Source organism: Hemisphaericaspora subhashii, assembly GCF_019202705.1.
Source record: "Hemisphaericaspora subhashii strain CBS 10753 chromosome Unknown scaffold7, whole genome shotgun sequence".
Lineage (NCBI taxonomy): Eukaryota > Fungi > Ascomycota > Pichiomycetes > Serinales > Debaryomycetaceae > Hemisphaericaspora > Hemisphaericaspora subhashii.
Window position 1 is genome coordinate 205325 of NW_026057208.1, and position 21161 is coordinate 226485.

Sequence of the window (21161 nt, forward strand, 5' to 3'; positions counted from 1 at the left end):
ATATTTGAATCTGTTCACTCTTTGGAACGATTGCGTGAACAGGCTTTGTCGGGGAGGTTATATGATATTCAATTTCACATGCTGGGTCTAGAATAGATTATACTTCCAGTCGGAGATTCTTTTCCCACAGGGCTGATAGCATATACAAAACTTAGATGCTTCAATCATTTTTAGAGTTTAGATAAAAAATAGGCTTTCATATGATATTGTAATTTATTTATTGTTGGAGATAGACAATGAAGATTGATCTCTATCTTCTCCACAACTCAAAAATCTAATAGTTATGATATTAACGTTTTTAAGTGAAACATTACCAGAATCCATTTGTTTAATCATTTGGAAATGATTAGATTACATGTAAATTAAGTGAATCCAAAAAGATGAATACCATCGTAAATCATAACTAATTAGATTATATTGTAAACTTAATTTCAATTATCGTAAATCATAACTAAATGGTAAATCCGGAAATGTATAATCGGTAAAATTGTATAGAACCCCGAAAACCTATAGAACATTTACTAATTGTTTATTAATTATCAGATGGGTAGCTTATGCAATTGTGTCGATCCAATTGAAATGTTCTCTATATTTAAATAGCCTGTGAATATCCAAACATGCGTCATTGTGTGTGTGAGAGAGAGACGACTGAGAAAGAAAAGATTTGCAGCCATGTGAGTTCAATCATTGACAAAGCCATGTGACAAATTATGCATTCATAATCATATCAAACTACCTTTGACTTCTAAAAGATTAGAGTTTTGCTAAGTAAAGCTACCAAGAAATAAAACCAACAAGGCCAGTCATTGACTCTGTTATAAATCATTAAAGAAAAAGAGAAGTCAACAAGAAACTAAACGGAGTTATTTTTTTGGTAAAGAACAAAATATGGTATGAGCGTTGGGGTGGTCATAAATCCGAAAAGAAGAAAATATGGGGAGAAATTGGTTTATAAGAAGTTCAACAGTTCATCCATTCCCCACAAATTACATTTACCAATTAAGGAAGATACACACTACATATAATATGTATGCACGACAATAGAAAGAGGGTGGACGAAGTATGAATTCAATGTGATTGAAAAAATGACTAACAAACTTGTTGAGATCTCGCACCCAAAAATAAGATTCTTTATTTTTTTTTTTTCACATGTTAAATCTGCTGCTAAAAAGAAAAAGATCAACTGATTCTTTCTGTCTGTCTCTCTCTTTCGCCTTTTATATGTAACATAAGAAGCAGAATCATGATGACGACTTAATCATCCAGCGGATAGAAATTTCCATTAATATTTAGTAATTACATTACTAGTTATCTTTCTAAATTAATCCTTCCATATCAAACATCCAGACAGACAGACAGTAATTTACTCCAACTTTTACATTTAGTAAGGCAATTTCAAAAGTGTTAATTGTTACAGTAAATTTTTTTGGGTAAATTTTTAGTGCAAAGATTAAATTGTTGTTCCTATTGTTGTATATTGTTAATGATTTTTTATTTGTGTCACATGCATCCCATTTAAATTTTACTCAAAAAAAAAATTTCTTTTTTTTCTTAACTATCTTGTTAGATACAGTCCAAATACTTAAGTTTCCTTTTCATAGTCAGACAGACAGTTTAATTTATCATAAGACAAAAATAAATTAATCATAAACAGCCTTTTTAAAGATTAATTTGCAAATGGAAGAAAGTTCTCTTATTGTTATTTATTTATTTATTTAATTATCTTTCCCCCTTTTTTAAAACTTATTCTGTAATAGCCTCACATACCAGGACACTACTACCAAAGGAACAAAAATACTTATTAACAATATCAGACAGACAGACATATAAAAGTATTCAATCAGTCAGACATACGAAAATAGACAGACACATATTAATAAACCCCTACCAAGACAGTCAATTATAATTAAACAAAGCACCCATAGTAATTGAAGAAATGTTACCACAAACTTCACCAGGATCATTTCCTCCTCCATACACACCAATGTCTGAAACATCGAGATTGACAACCACCACAGCAACCACAGCATCTCAAGATTCTACATCACGAAGCATCACCACACCTGACACTCAACATGAAGATTTGGCTGCAGCAGAAGCATTAACTCAATTAGTAAGAAACCCAACACCACCCTCTGATGGTGATATGATAGGTTATGCTAGTTCAGCTGATGGATCACCACTTAATACTTCATTACCACTTCCTCCAATACAGCTACCACCACCACAACAACATCCTTTAGTATCAACAGTTTCAATGGTTGCTCAACATCCATTAGTTAAGAATGCCGTAAGATATTATGAAACTTCAAAGAGGAATTATCCTACTTTTAATTATGCTGCTGGAATTGTTGAAAAAGCAGCATTACCGGTTGTTAATAAAATTGAAGTTAATTTAAATACTCGACATCAATCAAAACAAGCTTCTTCTGGTTCGGTTAGATCAAGTTCAATATCTTCTTCAAATGAATTAACTCCAATAGTATCGGATGATGGTGATCATAAACAAAGAAAAAGAAGATTAGGACGTGGTGATGAAGAAACTAATGGGAAATCTGACACTAAGAAGAGGATACAATTTTGTTTACATGTTTTAAGATTAGCAAATGATAATATAAATAATAAGATTCAATTTTTACAAGAAAAAGTAACAGAAACTGAAATTGCTGTTAAGGAAGAACGAGAAAAGTTACAACAATCACTGCAACAACAACAACAAACTGAAAATCAATTTGAAGCTCAAAAAACCAAGAATGAAATTGTAACCACTGTGAAAAAAATCATTCATTTAATATCAAATTTCCGTCCTTCGTCATTATCAACAGATTCATTAACTCCAATCCCCAGTAATGGATCCACAGCTTCCACAGCCACAACTAATCAAGAATACGAATTGAAGACAGCAATTCGTGATATTATATTACATTTACCAAATGCATTACAACAAACAGGGGCCACTAGTCCAGGTGGAACTCAACATGTTGCAAATGATCGTGTTCTTATATTTGCCAAGGAATCACTTGAGATGATCTCTAAGTTGACCCAGGTATTTCATGAACAATTATCCAAAGCTGAAAATTGGGTAAGTGGAGAAGAACAACTACAACAACAGCAACAGCAACAAGAAGCTGCGTATGACACTGATGATGATATGAGGAGTACTTCTACTAGATGTTCAAGTGCTGAACCGGAAGGTATTACCAAGGCAACTAAGAGAATGAAACTTGATTGTCCTTCTGAAAAGCAATAGTTCAGTCTAATACTTTTTTATCTTTTAACACCTCTAACTTATATATATGTGTATGTATTATTAACTCGTTATATTCATTAACCTTTAATTGAGTACAAGTATTTAATAATAAGAAATAAAGAATCGTAAACCTAACCCTTTCCATTCCCAAAGATTCTATTAAATATTTAAGCTTTTTTTAAACTGATAACTTAAATCTCTTCGTATTCTATGCCTAAAAATACAATTCTGTAAAACTAGTAGCCCGAAATTTATGAGTACATTCAACAGCCGGACATTTCGAAGGAGCATACAAAGTCGGATTCAGTATACTATACCCCGCCAACTTCTTAGTTCTCTTTGGTCTATTTCCAATATTCTTGACACATCTTCCACAAAAACAATGTCCACATTTCGCCACAAAGATCCGTTTCGATAATTCCTTATCCACCTCCGACAACTGATTTATACAAAACCAAGGAGCAGGAACTTGATATTGTTCACCATATTTCTTGAGATTTTTATCATATCTAAAATCAGGCTTAAAATCACCGGGGATCCCTTCTCCTAATTCAATACTACACAATTCACAAACTAAACTCTCATCAGATTTGATGGTATTAGTATGTCCTGGGGATTCCTTCTTGATCAGTTCCTGTTTTTCCATTAGGACTTTTTTATTATAGTTATTTTCTCGTCTTAATCTCTCATCTAATTCTCGTTCATTTTCATATTCGATTCGTTGTAATATAGATTGATCAATTACGGAATCCATATTCATTGGTTCTTGTTCCCCTCCTTGTCTCGGTATATAATCCTCATCACTATTTTCATTATAATACATATTTTCAATCCTGGCAATATTTCGCATAAAATCAAGAAATCCAGTATGGGGTCCAAAATTAAACTCGTCTTGTCGTTGTGCATTTATCCAAGGACTAAGTCCTCTAGGTATAGGTAGACCATTCCTCTGCGGTGTAGCATTATTACCTCCTCTTCTTCGTCTTGCCTGGGGAGTATTGGAACGTCGTGAGGTGTTAGTATTTGTCAGCAACGGTGGCAATACACGTGTAGCAGGACTATTTCTAGATTGAATAGGAGGTAATACTGGCCGTTGGGTTTGAAAATCCCCAAATGGTGTATGTAGGACGACAAACCTATGGCCATTATTATTGGGAGCTTGTCTTATATCCGTAATTTCAATCTCGTCATCATTGTCGTTGTCGTTATCGTCTAGGGTTTCGTCTTCGTTGTCTATGAATAGACTGGGAAGTCGTAATGGTGTTGGATTTGCGGTGTTGACTCCAGTGATTTGGATTTCTTGACTGGGAGCGGCGTTGTCTTCTTCTTCACTTAGTTGAATAATCTCTGGTTCTTCTTCTTCATCTGAGAGGATCTCTATAATGTCATTATTAGTTGTATTTGTAGTGGATTGAGGTGCAGATGGACGTGTTGCGTGTTGTGGTTGTGGTTGTGGTTGTGGTTGTGGATGTAGGGGTTGGTCATTTGTTCTTTGTTTCTTCCGCCTAGGTTCTCCTAGTGGCAATGGTAATGGTTGTTGATCCANTCTTTGTTTCTTCCGCCTAGGTTCTCCTAGTGGCAATGGTAATGGTTGTTGATCCATCTATGATAAGAGTTACGTATCGAAGTATTGGTCTTATAAGAAATTAGTTTTGTTTATTATTAAATTAGTTTAGGTGTTTTCAGTTTTAGTAATTTACTTTAATTGTGAGAAGATTAAAACTAAAGAGAGAGAGAGAGAGAGAGCCAAGAACGAAGAAAACAAAAAAGAGGGCAAACAAAAAAAAAAAGAAATCAGTGACTTCAATAATAGCAGCAATTTTGTTACCAAAAAAATTGCAAAATGTTTCATAATTTACACACAAAACACACACTATGTAACAGTAAACTTGTCGTCATAATTAACGGAACCTCAGTATCTAAGAATTAGAATAAATGCTATTATCTGGAAATGATATAGCTGAGCTTCTGGGTCTACTGATTATATAGACCTTCTGATTGCTTATGCCAATTTTAAATAGAATATGTAAATACGGAATCCACACCTCCATGCTATCAGGTATTCATATCACAATTCATTAAACTTTCTATTAGTTTGTGGAATACTTTAAGTTTTATGTAAATATTTTTGAACCCCCCCTCCCCCCCTGATTGTAAACATTGTCGACAATTGGTGTATAGGAACACTGTTCGCCTTACCACAAAATTAGCTCAACAAACACTGGCTGCAAAAGATTCATTACAACACTACCAGTGAATCTGTTTGTAAACAAAAAGAATGAACATACCTATTTAAGACCCTTTGTAAATATGAAATAAGAATAAGCTCAGTTGCAGTGGTCTACATCCACTTGGTTGGCTGCAAATAATTCATTTTTCTTCTTCCCCCCTCTGTTTTTCTGTTTAGAATTGCAACTTTAATCCACTTTCATTTACATGACAACTTTGCTCTTCAATTTAATGTATTTTCTTGTAAAATTTGACTTTCCGATAAAGGAGAATAAGTTTACGATTTTTAATTTTCATCCGGTTTCTGAAGTTCGTAGGTGGGATAAAGGAAGACTATATTATTGCCCAATGGCAATATAGTCTATTAAATACGGGAGGGTTGTCCCATGAACCAATAAAGAAGGATTTAGATGAAGGCATTAAATCTTTAGGGCACTTGGAAAGAGACTCAGGAATCAGTCTAAGAGTTGTCAAGTGGAACTGGCATCCTGCTGGAAAGTTTAAGTTTATCTCGATACAATATTGTCCCAAATAAACGCTATTAAGACTAGAAATGATCCTGCTGGAACGGAGCCACTACAATTTTCGAGTAGCATTTATGACCCAAAGAGCCCTCCACCCGATGGTAAAATTTCAGCGTGCAACGACAAATGGCAATTTAACAGGGGAAATTTTAAATACTGATAAATTGCTTAATACAAAAGTGTCACAAGATCAGAATTAAGGGGTTTTCTTCTTTGTTAGATTTTATTTTTGAAGAATCCAACCTTATGTACAATTAACTTCCCACGGCAAGAACAAGGAAATCTGGGTAGCACTTTTCAACCGTTTTTAGAACAGCCAAACGCGTTCTGAATACTGTTCAGATCAGACTTAGCATATAAGCTATTCCTTTAACTTTGCGATACTATGTACTATTGCCTTGACTCATGTCTGTTCCTTTGACAGGGGGGAGGGGGAGTCGGCTCACAAGGCTTTCTCATCTTCAAAAGGTCATGACATTCTTCTACCCCATACTTTATAATGATACAAAATCCCAAAACTTCTGTTGCATTCCTAAATAGGTAAAAAACAAGTTTAGTTTATTCTTTCCTTTGTCATCTAAGGGGACAATTATTTCTCCATTTGGTGGATGAATCCGATAGCAAATCTGATTTCCTTAAATCTCGTTTATGGCTTAAAAAAAATTGTTATTTCCTTTTTAGGAAATCGAGATTTTGAAAATTTATTCTTATTGTTAAAAATTTGAATAAATCTCCACAACTTAATTATCCAAACCAGGCAATTTTAAAAAGTAAATTAATTAGATACATCCACCTCAATGTAACTTATTGTTTCCTTAGTAATAAAGAACAATCGATATCGAACTATATATATATCTCTAGATGACAGTCAAAGGAAGTTTTCTCAAGTCTCTTGATCTTTTTTTTTCTGGTTAGATTCTTGCAACCATAATTAAACTTTTTGCAACTAAAGCTTTTTCCCCCCCAAACAGAATAATTACTTTTGAATTCAACAGAATATAAGCAAATAAATCTTCCAGATTTATATTTATCCGTATCTTCGGTTTTCTAGAATTATCAAAATCTAACATAATCATGCCACAAATAAATCTTGCATTAAAACCCCAAGAGGTGACAAAAATTCAAGTAGCTTGGAAGATTATCAATCCAAAAATGGGGTTTTATACTTCCTTGTATTCCAATTTAATATTAGCAGATAGCAAAATCTTGAAAGTATTTAAGAACTCAGGCATGCCAATTGGGGAACATCCTCGATTGTTTGGTGAATTGTTTGGATTTATTGTTGATAATATTGATCATGAGTTATTGGTTAAAGAATTTGTTGAACATTTTATCAAGGAGAATATTAAATTTGCAAAAATATCTTGTGAATATTTAGAACCTTTAGGTGGTTCCTTTGTAAGAACTTTGAGGAAATATTTGGAAGGTGAATGTACTAAAGAGTTGGAAATGTTGTGGATTAGAATATATGTGTATGTTGCTAATTCTCTTTTGAGTTTGAGTGATGATGATACCGAAGACAACAATGAGAAGGATGATGCTTACAGCAAGTCACAAATTAACGTACCTGAACGTCGTGCTTCCAATGAAAATAATCAACCACCTTGTCCCACTACCCCAAAGCAGCCACATCATGCTAGGGAAGAAAATGACTCCGCTTCAATTGATGAAATCGAACCCTTACAAATCAAACGGAAATCTCCTTCACCAACACAACAATCTGAACCCTCAACAACTCCTCCATCACCAGGTTCTCCAGCTAAGTTGCTGTTTCATCTAGATAAGAATCCTAAATATAAGGGATTCAGAAGATCGGTTGAAATTGCAACTAAACCAATCTCAATTGATATCCCAACCTCACCCAATTTTGTCAATGTACATACAAGAGAAGAAGAACCCCCAAAATCAACTTCAACTAGCCCCAGAAGAACATTTGATCCAAGAAGAAGAAGATCAGCTACTGTTCTGGAATCAGAACAACAAATTTCCGAAACCGACGCCTTTGTTTCCCCACCATCATTTGCAACTCCAGTTTCAAGTAGTGAGTCGCTTAACAAAGATGCTGGTCCACCATTTGTTGAAAGAAGTTCATTGTTGCAAAAGCTTCATAATAAATTACAAGCACAACAAGAACAAGAAGATGACGGGGATGAATCTGAAGAAGATGAAATTGAAGCTAAGAATGGCGTATTTGCCCCAGATAGATCTACCTATGTCACAGTACCACAATCCCCATCTCCAATTGGTTTCCCCCATGATTTGAAACAATTAGCACCAATTTCAGAAAATGCCGATGAATGCGAACATGGTCCAAGAAATTCAACATGTAGTGGAAGTGGATGCACCAGTGATTCAAGTTCTTTATCATTAAATAATGATCATAAATCATTCATGTCTGAATCTCCAGAAGCATCACCTCTTTTGGCATTACAACATATTTCCGAAAAGGCGTTGAGTTTGGTTCAAGCTAGTCAACAAATATCTGCTGAATTGATGGAACCTTCTCCTGGATATAAGAAAAATAAGGGATATACTTATTCTCCACCACGCAAGAGAATTTTTGATGCACCGGTTGCTAATATGCCAAAATCTTCTTCAAGGCCAATGTCATCATCGTCGCTTGATTATGGGAAGAGGTGTGAACTGGATGAACATCTTCCTTCTCCTAATCTTAATAGTTATGGAAATTCTTTTGAAGATGTAAATAGGGTTAATCAGCATAGTGGGAAGAAGTCTGGTGATTCATTTAGTATTTTTGGATCTGAAGACGATTTAGCCATGCAATATATGAATTCCTTCTCAAGCGATTCCAGTTCTGTTAAGGAAGAAAATAAGAAGAAGCAATCAGGGAAAGTTAAAAGTAAGCTTAGTGGTATATTTAGTCATCATCAGAAATCCAAAGATAAACCAACCAGAAAGGACAGTATGTCATCCAAGAAATCAAAATCCACAACTACTACAACAACCACACCAAGACTTTCACACAAGAAATCCATGGCTTCATCAATAATATCCAGACGTCACAATGATCCTTCCAATTCCCCCGTCGGTTCCGATCAAGCATCCACCATCAATTCATTCCAAACAGCATATGCTTCCTCTCTGTTATCAATCACCGATTCCCCCAAGTCAACCACCAATAGAGCATCAACCCCCTTCACACAATATCAAAGCTATAGATTTCCATCATATTCCCAAACCGACCTCACATCAATCTCGTCCGCTTCCACTGCACATACCACAAAAGTAAACAACAACAATCTCAATCCATATATGTCAAGATCGGTTTATTCTCAACTGAGAGCACCTAGTAGTTTTATCGAAGGTGGTGATTGTAAGACGATTGTGAGTAATGAGACCAAGGGGTCAAATAGGTCGGGATTATCGTTTTGGAAGAGGAAATCGAATAAAGAGGTTGAATTTGTGCCTCCGCCTACTAGACATAGTAGAAAGGGGAATAAATATGTGATTAAGCGGACTCCGTTTAATATTTTTGCTTAGATATTGATGGTGGTGTTTCTTTGGAAACTATTAGGATGGATTAGTGGTCCATTTTGGTGGTTTAGACATAAGTAAGGACAATGGATTTTTCGGTATTTTTGTAGGTTTTATATATATACATAAGGTTATTAGTTAGTAATTTGTAAAGTTTTTATTAATAAAAATAAAGATATTATAATTATAATTGAATTTGTCTTTCTCTATACATAAAATACCCATTACTCTTTCCATCAGTCACACACAAAGATCATGATGATTGAAATAGAGCACACAGATAAGTGATTTAAACATTTCTTAATAACATAAATAAACTACTAAATACAATCAATCTCTCCGTATCATCACCATCACTTACAACTCTCAGTATCACAATTCGTCAATTCATCAACAAGACAAGTCGTCTTTGAAGTATTTCCATAATGTACCCCATTATTTCCATTCCCATGACTATTTCTTTTTGATACAGGACCATACATATTTGGAAATTCCGGTTGGATGGTTACGGAATGTATACCGAATTTATGTAAAATATCCCTAACTTGTGCCACCACGATTGTGAACCCCTTCTTATCAAATGACGGAGAAGTCAAGGCTGTATGATAATTCATGTCGATGGAGTCTACTGATCCTTGAGGCAGGTGTTCGGAATCGTCATAGACTGTGGTTGCTTGTTGTTGGTGGGCTTGGTTATGTTCAGATGGGGAATGAGGGGCGAGGGGACTATGGCCGGGTATGCGACGAGTACTAGTTGTAGATTCAATGAGTTCTAGATGTAGGGATGCAATCAAGATATCTTCATTTAAGTTCCATACATGGAAATCATGAACATTTTTAACTAAAGGAAGTTTAATTATTTGTTCCACGATTAATTTTGAATTAATATATGGTGGGGTTGCTTGTAATAAAATCTTTGAAGATTTTAAACATAATGGTAAAGCATTATGGAAAATAATAATAGTTATGACTAATGAAGTGATTGGATCTGCTAAATGTCTCCAAGAATATGTTGTTTTCCAAATAATTAATGCGGTAATTATGACCCCTACATTACCCAAAGCATCACCCATGACATGTAAGAATACCCCTTCCATATTCATTGATTTCCTTTTAACTTGTTTTGGAGCTTCTCCTTCACCATCATGACCAATACCACCATGACTATGAGAGTGCTGACTAGCTTCATCTGCTGCTTTAGTTTCAAATCTTCCAACTACCGTATCTGGTAAATAATCAAACACTTGGGATGCACTAGCTTCCATATCACGATCTTGTAATAATCGAGACGTTTCAGTATGCATACCCACAAGGGGTTCCTGATCAGTATTATGAAGATGAGAATGGGAATGACCAGAACCTTCACCTTCACCTGCACCACCAGCATGAGAATGAGAATGTCCATGTTCATGAAATAACACCAATCCAATTCCATTACTAAGCAATCCGGCAGTACCAACAATAAGAATCAACTTTGGATTGGTGATAACTTGAGGTTCAAAAAATCTTTGAATTGAATCCATAACAATTGTAAAACATAATGCCAACAAAAAGACTGCATTAATTAATGCCCCTAAGATTTCTGCTCGTTGCCATCCATATGTATATTTATCATTTGCTGAAGTGTTTTTAACTTTGACTGCCCATAATGCGATAATTAATGAGATGATATCATTAAGCATATGAAAAGAATCTGCAATTAATGCAAGAGAATGGACTGAATAACCAATGATGGCTTCAAGTAAGAAGAATACTGTATCTAGCACTAAAAGTGCTATGATTCTGATTTCCTTATTCTTCATACTGCTTGTCTATGTGGTAGTACTAGTAAGTAGTAGTAATTAATTATCTGTTGTGTTTGTTTAATTGATTGATTGATTGATGATAAATTTGTTTTACAACAAAATTTTCCTTTCTTTCGTTTTTGCTCCTCCGGGTTAATGAAATTGAAATTTTGTACCGTGGCGTTTTATTTAAGTAATGATACTTTTTCGTTTGTTTTAAATTGAGTTCTATTCTTAACTCTTATATAAAAAGGGGAAGTATTAGAGAGAGAGCAATTACAAAGAAGAAAGAAGAAATATTATGTTTGTGGAAAACTTAGTTATAAGTTGTACTTTGTCTGTTTATATATAAATGACAAGAAAATGATAATGGTTACAAATGATCGGCATTTGAAATATTTTTATTACACAAGAATAATACAAAGAGACATTGGAGATCAATAGCACTTCCCCCAACCTTAAAATTACATACTGTTTGTAATTCTACGGAAAGCTCATCTATAATTAGAACATCTTCTTATGAAGATCCAAATATTATCTTCCGTATATATTTTCCATCCCATCCCATACCATATCAATTAAATCTTTTGTAATGATGACGCAATTAAAAAATATTGTTACTGTATTCCCGTTGTGATTCGCTCGTTCTAGATAAATAGGTCGGACTAAATAGTACAAGCCACCACAAAAGAAATCTAGTTCCACCGAAATGCCGCTCCTATCCCGATTAAATTTTCAACCTATCTGAGGGTGGATTGTAGAGAGAGATACGGCGACTTAACAAGTGTATAATCATCCAGTGCTTCTAGAAGTCTTTTTGATTTACGGGATGTTACGACTTCGAAGTAAAGATATTAACCTAAAAATAACGAGGGAAAAATCCATTTTCAATCGGCATATGAAATGTTCTATGCGAGATTTGTTGATCTATCTGGGGATCCCATAATGTGCTCTAAGATACTAGAGTAAAAAAGTTACAATATAATGAAATTTTTACAAACATTTATAAATCATTTATTAATATATATATATATATACTATTACTATATATTCAATTTCTTCAAACTAATATTCAAATTCAATAATCTTTCTCAATAATAAATTTAATAAATGGTTGCAAAATATTTATTCCGTTTAAAAAAAATCTGGTCGTTGTACAATGGTGGTAAAAAAACATCAAAAAGGAATATTCAAATCAATGATTATAACAGACAATACAGTCTTATTAATAAGAACCGTAGCACTAATCATTTCAATCTTTAACAATCCTCTTCTTTAAAAAACATACACACACTTACAAACATTCAAAAACCCATAATAAAAAAACGGTTGACTTCTTCAAAAATAATAAAAATGGATAATAATTGACAATTCACAAAACAGTGAACTAATGAAATGAAATAAAAAAAAAAGGAGTCAATAAAACAATTAAACAAAAATGGTAATGATAATGGAAATCTCCCATGGCAGTGACATTGATATAAAAAAACAGGAGGTGAGTGGATATACAAAAAAACCCATAATAACAAAACTTGACAATAATAACAAAACATAAAATTGGAAAAACAACCAATAGGGCTAATATAGGCACCTAATAATAATAATAATACCCATAATAAAACATAATATGACAAACCATAATATATATATAAATCCCCCACCCAAAAATAAAACTTATAATAATTGATAAAACAAAGCAAAAGGAAACAAACCCAATAAGTAATATACAAAACCCTGTGTGTTATCAACGAAAGAAAAAACCCTTGAAAAATTTGAAACTAAAAAAAGCATGTCATTTTCACATTAAAAGACTCATAAAATAAACAGTTGTTGATAAGTTATATCAATCAATCTCTTTCTCTTTCTTTAATTATATTTCCTCTTGATAAAACGTCTCTAGTTCTAATTGTTGGTGGCGGTGGCGATAATGATAATGGTATTCCCCTAGTTCTTAGAAGAACTCAACAACTCATTGAAAGTAATCTTCTGCCCACTTTGCTGTTGTGGAACCTGTTGTTGTGGAACCTGTTGTTGTTGTTGAGAAGGATGCAATTGTAGTGGCTTCCCCGGCTGAGCTTGGAAATATGAATATAATGGATTCTGTAATGGTTGGTTTTGTGGATATGGATATTGAATATATCCTTGAGGTGACATCTGATATGCAAACCCTGGTTGAACGAAATGTTGGGGAGGATATGGGTAATGTGGGGTTTGATAATATTGTTGTTGTTGAGGTGGGGGCGGGATACTGCCTGGAGGATAGGCAGTGACTGGATATTTCAATGCTGGAGGTTGTGGTTGTTGGGGGCGTTGTTGATCGGATACGGCTGGAATAGCCGGTGGATTAATTGGTGAATCGGAGGATGCGACTGATGACGCTGATGATAATGATGAAGTTCCTTCTTCATCTGAAGTAACTGATTGTTGGTGCTTGGATGAGGATGAGGAAGATGAAGATGATTTAAATGAAGGTTTTGGTAATTGTAATGCAGCTGGTGAAGAATGGAATGATGAACCAGCATAAGTATCTTCAACTTTTTTAATCTCCTTAATTTCTTTTCTATCTTTTGATTTATTAGAACTTGTTTTGGGTTTTTCATTAAAGAAATTTGGTCTCTCTCCACTTGGTAATGATTGATCAAGTGGTAGTGTTACTGCTGTTGATGATGATTTCTTGGAAGATTTGCCAAAATTTGGTTTGCCTCCATTAGGTAAACTAGGTTCATTTAATGCCACATCTTGATCTAATTGTTGCTGTTGTAGAGATTTCTTTTTCTTTGATGATTCTTTGGTTGGTTTATTATTATCATTATAAAAGTTCGGTTTTTCACCATTTGGTAAAGAAGGTGAAACTGTTAATTTTCTATTTTCTTTTTGCTTTGATGAACCTTTTCCGGAACCGGATTTGCTCTTGTTGTTGTTACTACTAACACCATTACCAAAATCTACCTTTTCACCATTTGGAAGTCTTCTTTCATTATCATTTATAAGCTTGTTATTATTGTTATCTCGACTTTTATCTNCTTGTTTGAGATGTCGCTGATGAAGGTGGTTGTTGTTGTTGTGAAATAGAATCAGATTTAGTTTGATGTATTGGAGTAGGAGGTAATTCGTGTGCCATCATATTCAATTGTAATAGTAATAATAGGAATAAATATGATTAAGATAGTATCAGTATGATTGTTGTATGTAAGTATGGTTGATATGTTAACTTTCTATATTTATGTTAAGTTGTTATAGAAATTTTGATATGAAAAAAGGGATGGTTAGGTTTGTTACTATGTTCTTTCTTAGTAATAATAAGGTACCAGGATTAGTAATGAGTATAAACTGTAAATATATAGATCTTAATCTACTAGATGTGTATATTAATTAACGGTATTTAGTTATGAAAACCTAATTAAGAAAAGAAGTTAATAGAGTGAATTTACAAATGTGTCATTATTTCTATTTATTATTTCTTTATGAACTTTTTTTCTTTTTTCGTTGACTACTTACAAGAACTGTTGCACTCACTCCCTTACAACTCCAATTGTTTTAGTATGTAATACAAAACATACATTATTATTATTATAGCAAAACAATGAAGTAAATTTATATACAGGTTACTACTATATTCACTTTTATCTTATGAATTTATTTATAAATAAGAAAGAGAGTATTAAAGTAACAAATAAGATAAGTAATAGAATTAACTTCTGTTACAGGTTAATCAAAGTCAACCAATAAGAATTAATAATTAATTAAACTGTAAAATAAAATGGTTATTATAAAGTTTAATAATAAGGGGGGCGATAAATAAAATTTACAACCAACCATCTCCTGATTATAAATACACACTTCATTTAGCCCTTTCAATTTATTAATTTATAATTAATCACATAATTATAATACAAGTTTTCATCAAGGCATAATATAATGATAGCTTATCGTAGTTGTCAATTTGGTTTCTAATTATCCATCTTAAGAAGGATCCTATTCAAATGATCCCTTACTATGAAACGACGCTTACCAACTTCAATTCCGGGGGGTCGCCGATATCTGCAAAAATACTGTTATTGTATCGTGGGTGGAAATAATATTATCCTCTTTAGGTTGCCAAAATGCCATATAGTCTTTTCTTGATTTGTAACTAATGTACAATAACATCATTCCGAGTTAGACGAAAAATTAGGCTGGTTTAATGGTTTCCTTGTGAGTAGCATTTGATGTCTTTCATCCAATTGGATAGATGTTCTAGGTTGTTTTCCCTGTTTAAAACGAAAGGGAGCCCATGATCTAAGTCATTGATCAACATGCGTTGACGATTAGGAAGTGGACAGTCACGGGTAGTGTGGTCCAAACTAAAACAATTGAAGCATAGTGATTACCTTGCAGAGCAAGCATCGTTGACGAACGGTTGCTATCAGCTCTGAAATTGAAGTTATCAGAAGGTAAAGCAATGGCTAGAGGTACTTTGTATTTGGATGTGTAACTTGATCACGTTTTGGACCTCCGATGGCTGTAAGGTAATTTATGCCCAAATGTTGTTAAATGACCCTGTTAGATTCATCTGTTTGGCTGTTTCCCGATTAGTTAATGTTTTCATTGAAAATATATCATATTTACATAATATGTCGTGACCGTCATAGGTTCCAACAAATCCAAACTGTAACCATATAACCTGATACAGGGGCTCGTGGTCCTTCTTTAAAAGCCAACTCATAAAATTGGCGAAATTGCTTTTCAACAACAAATTTAGCAGTAATGACATCACCAGAATTGTCCCAAAATGAAAGTGAAATCAAATAATAAATAAATTGAAAAAAGTAGAACTGAAATATGAGTCTGAAAATTAAGTAAACTTTTATTATAAAGACTGCTATTTTTTGTGACCATATTATATGACCTTGTATTGATGCCTTTAGTGAAGTTGTTCGTCAATCTGAGTATCAGCCTCAGAATGACTATGCGAATCCTGCGAATAGCGCTCACAAACTTCACCTCTCATTTGTTCAGCTCGGAACGAGCCGATGCATATTGAACATGGGCAGACATATACCAGATCTGACGCCTTTTGGTGACATAAGTATTCTTACTTTGTCGTGAGAATGGAGGGTACCTTAGTCACACGAATAGGTTCGAGAGAAACGTGATAAACTATGGTTTAAGTTAAAAAAACGTTAGACGTCAAAACTAATTCTTTAAATCAATTGTTGGGTCTTTGACATGATGCATTGTTTTGCAAAAAATATGTCTATCTGCATGTTGGTATTCAGGTCGATATCAAACCTTTGAATTGTATTAATTTGGGGGGATGGTTTCTTTATCATTCTTATATATTACAAAATATCATCCATATACGAAAAAACTCCTCCGTCCTTAGGTGATATGTTGACTAAAAATTGAGCGAAAAAGCGAAAGGCGGCACATTCACCGCACCAAATGGTAATGTCGCAAAGTTAAAATTCCACATATGTGTGATGATTCCGAATTTTCGAAAGATGTATCTGGTGTTACTCCTATCTGATGGTGGGCCAATTTTGAGGTCCAAAACTGAAAAACTTTGGTTCTATTTGAAAGAATTTACGGAGTTTGACAACACATCTAATGTAAACAGATTCAGATTTTGGAATTCCAGAAACTTCCAGTGGATTTGTTTGGTTTAACCAAAGAGAAAACAATTAAGAATTTCTGAACTTTCGCCATCGATTGGTTTAAGATAATTCCTCGTAACCATGCTTGTATAGCTAATTTTGGTAATATATGCACTGGAAATTAAAATCGCTAAATAGTGTGTCCGGTGTTAAATCCCATGCTAATCTCGTCAACTTTGGATCATTGATTAGCTATTGTTCAGTTGGATCTTAGTATCTAGACTTATCAACAATTTTTAATGGGTAAGTAATTAACAGATATCTGAGACTAAAATAATTGCTGAAGAACTAAGCTGAGTTAAATTCTTCTAATACTTGTAGAGGGTTAAGAGTAGAGGTGGGAAATTTATATTCTACAATAAAGTGATTCAATCCAGCATCGCTTTCCTACGAGAGGTGAAAACTGTCTGTCTTGTTTATGGGTATTTGACTAATCAGGGGTAGGAATTGTTTAAGAAATGTTTCAATGGGAAAGGGTAATACTAATTAAATTGATAATTTGATTAAAAGTTGCTTAATAAGTAGTTGATTTGGTTGGTATCGTTCTTTGTTGAAGTTTGGTGATAAACATTCAGCAGTTAAAAGTTTTGTGACCTTTTTCGTAAGCGATTCATTCTTGTGATATGATGATAACTTTGCTCGAAAGTGTTCATTTTTTGCAAAATTTCATGGTTATTTAATGTATCTGCAGCACTCAAGATTTCCGCGTTATCAGAGTCAGCTTCCAATTAAGCAAATGTTGCTGCAAAAAATCCTGAAATGTAGGTGCAAAGCTTTTTGACAAAGTGCAGAAAAATCGAATTTCAAATTGAGTGAAAGCGTTTATGAAGCTATATCAATCTCAAAAACTGGTCAGATGGTACGATCTTATCGACTTCAAGCCCGAATTGTTGACGTTTTCTGTTACACAGGATAACGTTTATTGACTTGGGGTACATCTTGAAGCCGATATAGAGTATACATAAACTGTGGGTTAAGAAATAGCTAGAGCCTGATGTTCTGCAGGTTCCGGGAAAGTATTCAAAATGTTAAGACAATGAATTTTATATCCATCAAAAGTACCTACTTGTTTCAATTCCAATAGTGCTTTACGTTGTTCTTCAATGAAGAAGCCATCAAAAGAATTCCTCAATAAAATCATTAATGCTAAACTTTGGAGGATCCAGCACAGGAATTCCATCAACTTGTTCAGCGAAACCAATTAGCAGAATGACGAACAAGATGAGGTTTAACAACTGCATAAGTTTCAGAGGTAGTTAATTGTCTATAATTATCTGAAGTTTTCAGTGAATTAACATCAGCTGTCTTAGCATTAAGTCTGTAAGAAATATCACTAAGAACAATCCCGGCCTGATGTCTTTTAGTAATTCCATCAAAAACTTGGATACTGGAAACAGAAGGGTCATTATTCTTACGGTTAATTCTAATTTGTGCCATGACTGCAGCACTTGGGCCAGTATGATAGTAATTTGAATCTTCATTGTTGTGATTATGGTTGTTGCTGCCATTGTACTGGTTATTATTGCGATTGTAGTGATTGTTGTTACGATTGTAATGGTTGTTATTGTAATTGGATGAATTTCTGTTGGAACCACTCCTATTAATTTTGTTGGAGTATCTAATGTTTCTTCTGTGATAAGGCATAATGTTGCTCTAAAGTGCTAATGATATGATAATAATTCCTCGATGAATATAACCGATAAGGAAATACCAACTGTTATGATATTTCCTAAATTCCTTTTAAATATCCATTAATCCATACATAAATCGAAGTAAATAGATATCTAAAAGAAATCAACCACATAGTAGAACAATTTTCAGTAACTCTTCGTAAGTTCCTCTTACTAAACACCTTTCCTTTATTAAATCTTATAGACAAGATAAGTACTATAACAAAGACGTTATATGTTTACATCTCTACAAGAAAATCACTATAAAAAACTTTTCCTTTATTAATAAATCCTATACAAGATAAACAACCCAAGAGCTACAACAATGAAGATAAACTAATTACAATAATACCAAAAATACACCAAGTCATAACAAAATTCAGTGACCCCCCAAATGAAACTGCTGATCCATACATACTCAACGCAATAACCGTCAAAAACCCACTGGTCAAAGCCAAAGTGATTCCAAAGATATAATTCAACATCTGGATATCAATCGGTTTATTCCCGCCATATTTATCCTGATTATACATCAAGAAGAAATATCCCATCAATGCTCCAATCGGCTGTGACATGCCACCAAGAAATCCGGAAATACTGACAGCTTTCAACTTCGCCCAATGCGGATTATGACGCTGAGATGAGAATGAATAATATAATGGTAAACACATCGAAAACCCTTCGGTGAAATTATGAAATATCAAACTTAAAAAAATCGATAATCCTAATTCAGGATCAGTTTCGGAAGTTATAAATGTCACAAACCCCTCGGGAAATTTATGTAAGGTGATAGCTAAGACAGTTTCGATTCCGATGAGTAATAATCGAGATAATGGGGAGTTTACATGATGATGATGGTCAACTTCATGAGTTTCATGGGTCATGCGACGAGATAATGAAACGGTGGTTGTCATGTTTGCGGTACTTAAAGCGGCAGTGGTACCATTATGATTATTGTTGCTATTTGAACTATGAGAAGAGGTGTCACCTTTGATTATGCCTTGATAGCTGTCAAATTCAGGTATTTCACAATAATGTAAATGATGATGATGATGATGGGTAAGGGGGTTACAATCGGGTTCGTGGTGGTTTTGATGACTGCAATGGAATGTACATAATTCGGCTGAGGAATATCCTTTACATTCTCCATCGGAACAACAATCACTTGAGGTTGCCATTATGTAACGTAATAATGATGTTTTTGTTTTTAGGGATGGTTTTCTTATTAATGGAGTTGATTCATCTAATCTTGCTCTTTCTTCTATTTCAGTTGTTGTTAATGGTTCTGGAGTGGTACTTGTGACACTCTTTTTCTTCTTGTTGGTAGTAGTAGGAGATTCCTGTAGGGTGTTGTCATTCAGACATTTACATTTTGGACTTGAAGATTCTGTAGTTTCAATTTGATCATCAGTAATATGATTATGATGTTGATTAAAATAATCCAATTGTGGAATGTCATATTCTTCTTCTTCTTCGTGAGTATGGGGATGATTATCTTTTACATTTACATCACCACCATGATTACAATGTACAACTGATTCACTTGTAAAATAATGTAATATAACATTAAACAAAACACATATGATGATACCAGCAATATAACTTAAAATTAAATGAAATTGTACTTTTTTTAATTTAGAATTATCATTAGATTCAGATTCAGATTTATCAATTGAATGTTCAATATAATTCATTGCTTCAGGTAATAATCTATATAATGATGTAATGATTAAACAACCAGACAGAAACCCTAAAGAACCATTCATAAATCGATAATTCTCCTTTAAATGGAATGGATATTTTGATGTGAATGATTTAGGCAATATGAAATAATAAATATCATCAAAGAATATTATTAATGTACCTAATATACATAATATAGATGATAAAGTTGTTAATAACCAACCTTGACTCCAATTTGATGATGATTCAAGCAACATAACAAGATTTCCATATAAATAATATTATTAATTGAAGGTATTTAAGTAATTGTATAAATCTCTATAAGACTCCCTCCCCTTTAGACTCTTTTATAATTTAAGTATGGATAATAAATCAAATAATATAAGATATCTTCAAATAAAGTAATTAATTAATTAGAAATTAATTTTAGATTAATAGAAAAAGTAGTGATCAATATTTAAATATGATTTATAAATAATAATAATAATTTCATAACTGTTTGCAAATTAATAAGAGAGAAAGAAAAAAATCTATGAATCATTTATGAATCATTTTGTTTAAATTTGAGCTGCCACACACACTATATAAACAACCTAATACAATCTAGTAAGTGACTATTATAACACACACAATTAGTACAGCATTTATTCGTCAAATTCGTTACTATATATTCTGCACATTTCTCAAGTTTTGGGGATTTTCCCATCTCTTTATATGTTTCACCTTTACTCTCTAATGGGGCTTTTTCCCATCACGTTCCATTAGCTGACACTGCTAAAACACTTTTGCCTTACATTCATTTTGTTTTACATTAGTCAGATCTCACTTGACTTGACAAAGGTAAAAACACCGCTTCCTTCATTGGAAGAATCCAGAGATAGCACACAAAC

At 33.5% G+C, this 21161-nt stretch overlaps 7 protein-coding genes across 7 annotated transcripts; 2 read left to right on the forward strand and 5 right to left on the reverse strand. All coding sequences in view use genetic code 12, as the record gives it.

Moving 5' to 3' along the window:
- Positions 1-1936: 1936 nt before the first annotated feature.
- On the forward strand, positions 1937-3250 carry OPI1 (transcriptional regulator; the record flags this gene model as incomplete). The annotated part of the gene is made up of 1 exon (XM_049409994.1): positions 1937-3250. One exon carries the CDS (start codon positions 1937-1939, stop codon positions 3248-3250), a length of 1314 nt encoding a protein of 437 aa, XP_049266195.1.
- A 214-nt stretch (positions 3251-3464) lies between these two features.
- On the reverse strand, positions 3465-4853 carry HEX3 (SUMO-targeted ubiquitin ligase complex subunit; the record flags this gene model as incomplete). Its single annotated transcript, XM_049410006.1, has 1 exon — positions 3465-4853. One exon carries the CDS (start codon positions 4851-4853, stop codon positions 3465-3467), a length of 1389 nt encoding a protein of 462 aa, XP_049266196.1.
- A 2224-nt stretch (positions 4854-7077) lies between these two features.
- Positions 7078-9504, forward strand: J8A68_000588 (uncharacterized protein; the record flags this gene model as incomplete). Its single annotated transcript, XM_049410017.1, has 1 exon — positions 7078-9504. The coding sequence occupies one exon, from the start codon at positions 7078-7080 to the stop codon at positions 9502-9504; it is 2427 nt and encodes an 808-aa protein (XP_049266197.1).
- A 347-nt stretch (positions 9505-9851) lies between these two features.
- Positions 9852-11300, reverse strand: J8A68_000589 (Zn(2+) transporter; the record flags this gene model as incomplete). Its single annotated transcript, XM_049410028.1, has 1 exon — positions 9852-11300. One exon carries the CDS (start codon positions 11298-11300, stop codon positions 9852-9854), a length of 1449 nt encoding a protein of 482 aa, XP_049266198.1.
- A 1926-nt stretch (positions 11301-13226) lies between these two features.
- J8A68_000590 (uncharacterized protein) lies at positions 13227-14844 on the reverse strand (the record flags this gene model as incomplete). Its single annotated transcript, XM_049410039.1, has 2 exons — positions 13227-14273; positions 14839-14844. 2 exons carry the CDS (start codon positions 14842-14844, stop codon positions 13227-13229), a joined length of 1053 nt encoding a protein of 350 aa, XP_049266199.1.
- Positions 14845-18106: 3262 nt separating this feature from the next.
- On the reverse strand, positions 18107-18562 carry J8A68_000591 (uncharacterized protein; the record flags this gene model as incomplete). The annotated part of the gene is made up of 1 exon (XM_049410050.1): positions 18107-18562. The coding sequence occupies one exon, from the start codon at positions 18560-18562 to the stop codon at positions 18107-18109; it is 456 nt and encodes a 151-aa protein (XP_049266200.1).
- Positions 18563-18905: 343 nt separating this feature from the next.
- J8A68_000592 (Zn(2+) transporter) lies at positions 18906-20528 on the reverse strand (the record flags this gene model as incomplete). Its single annotated transcript, XM_049410061.1, has 1 exon — positions 18906-20528. The coding sequence occupies one exon, from the start codon at positions 20526-20528 to the stop codon at positions 18906-18908; it is 1623 nt and encodes a 540-aa protein (XP_049266201.1).
- Between the last annotated feature and the right edge of the window lie 633 nt (positions 20529-21161).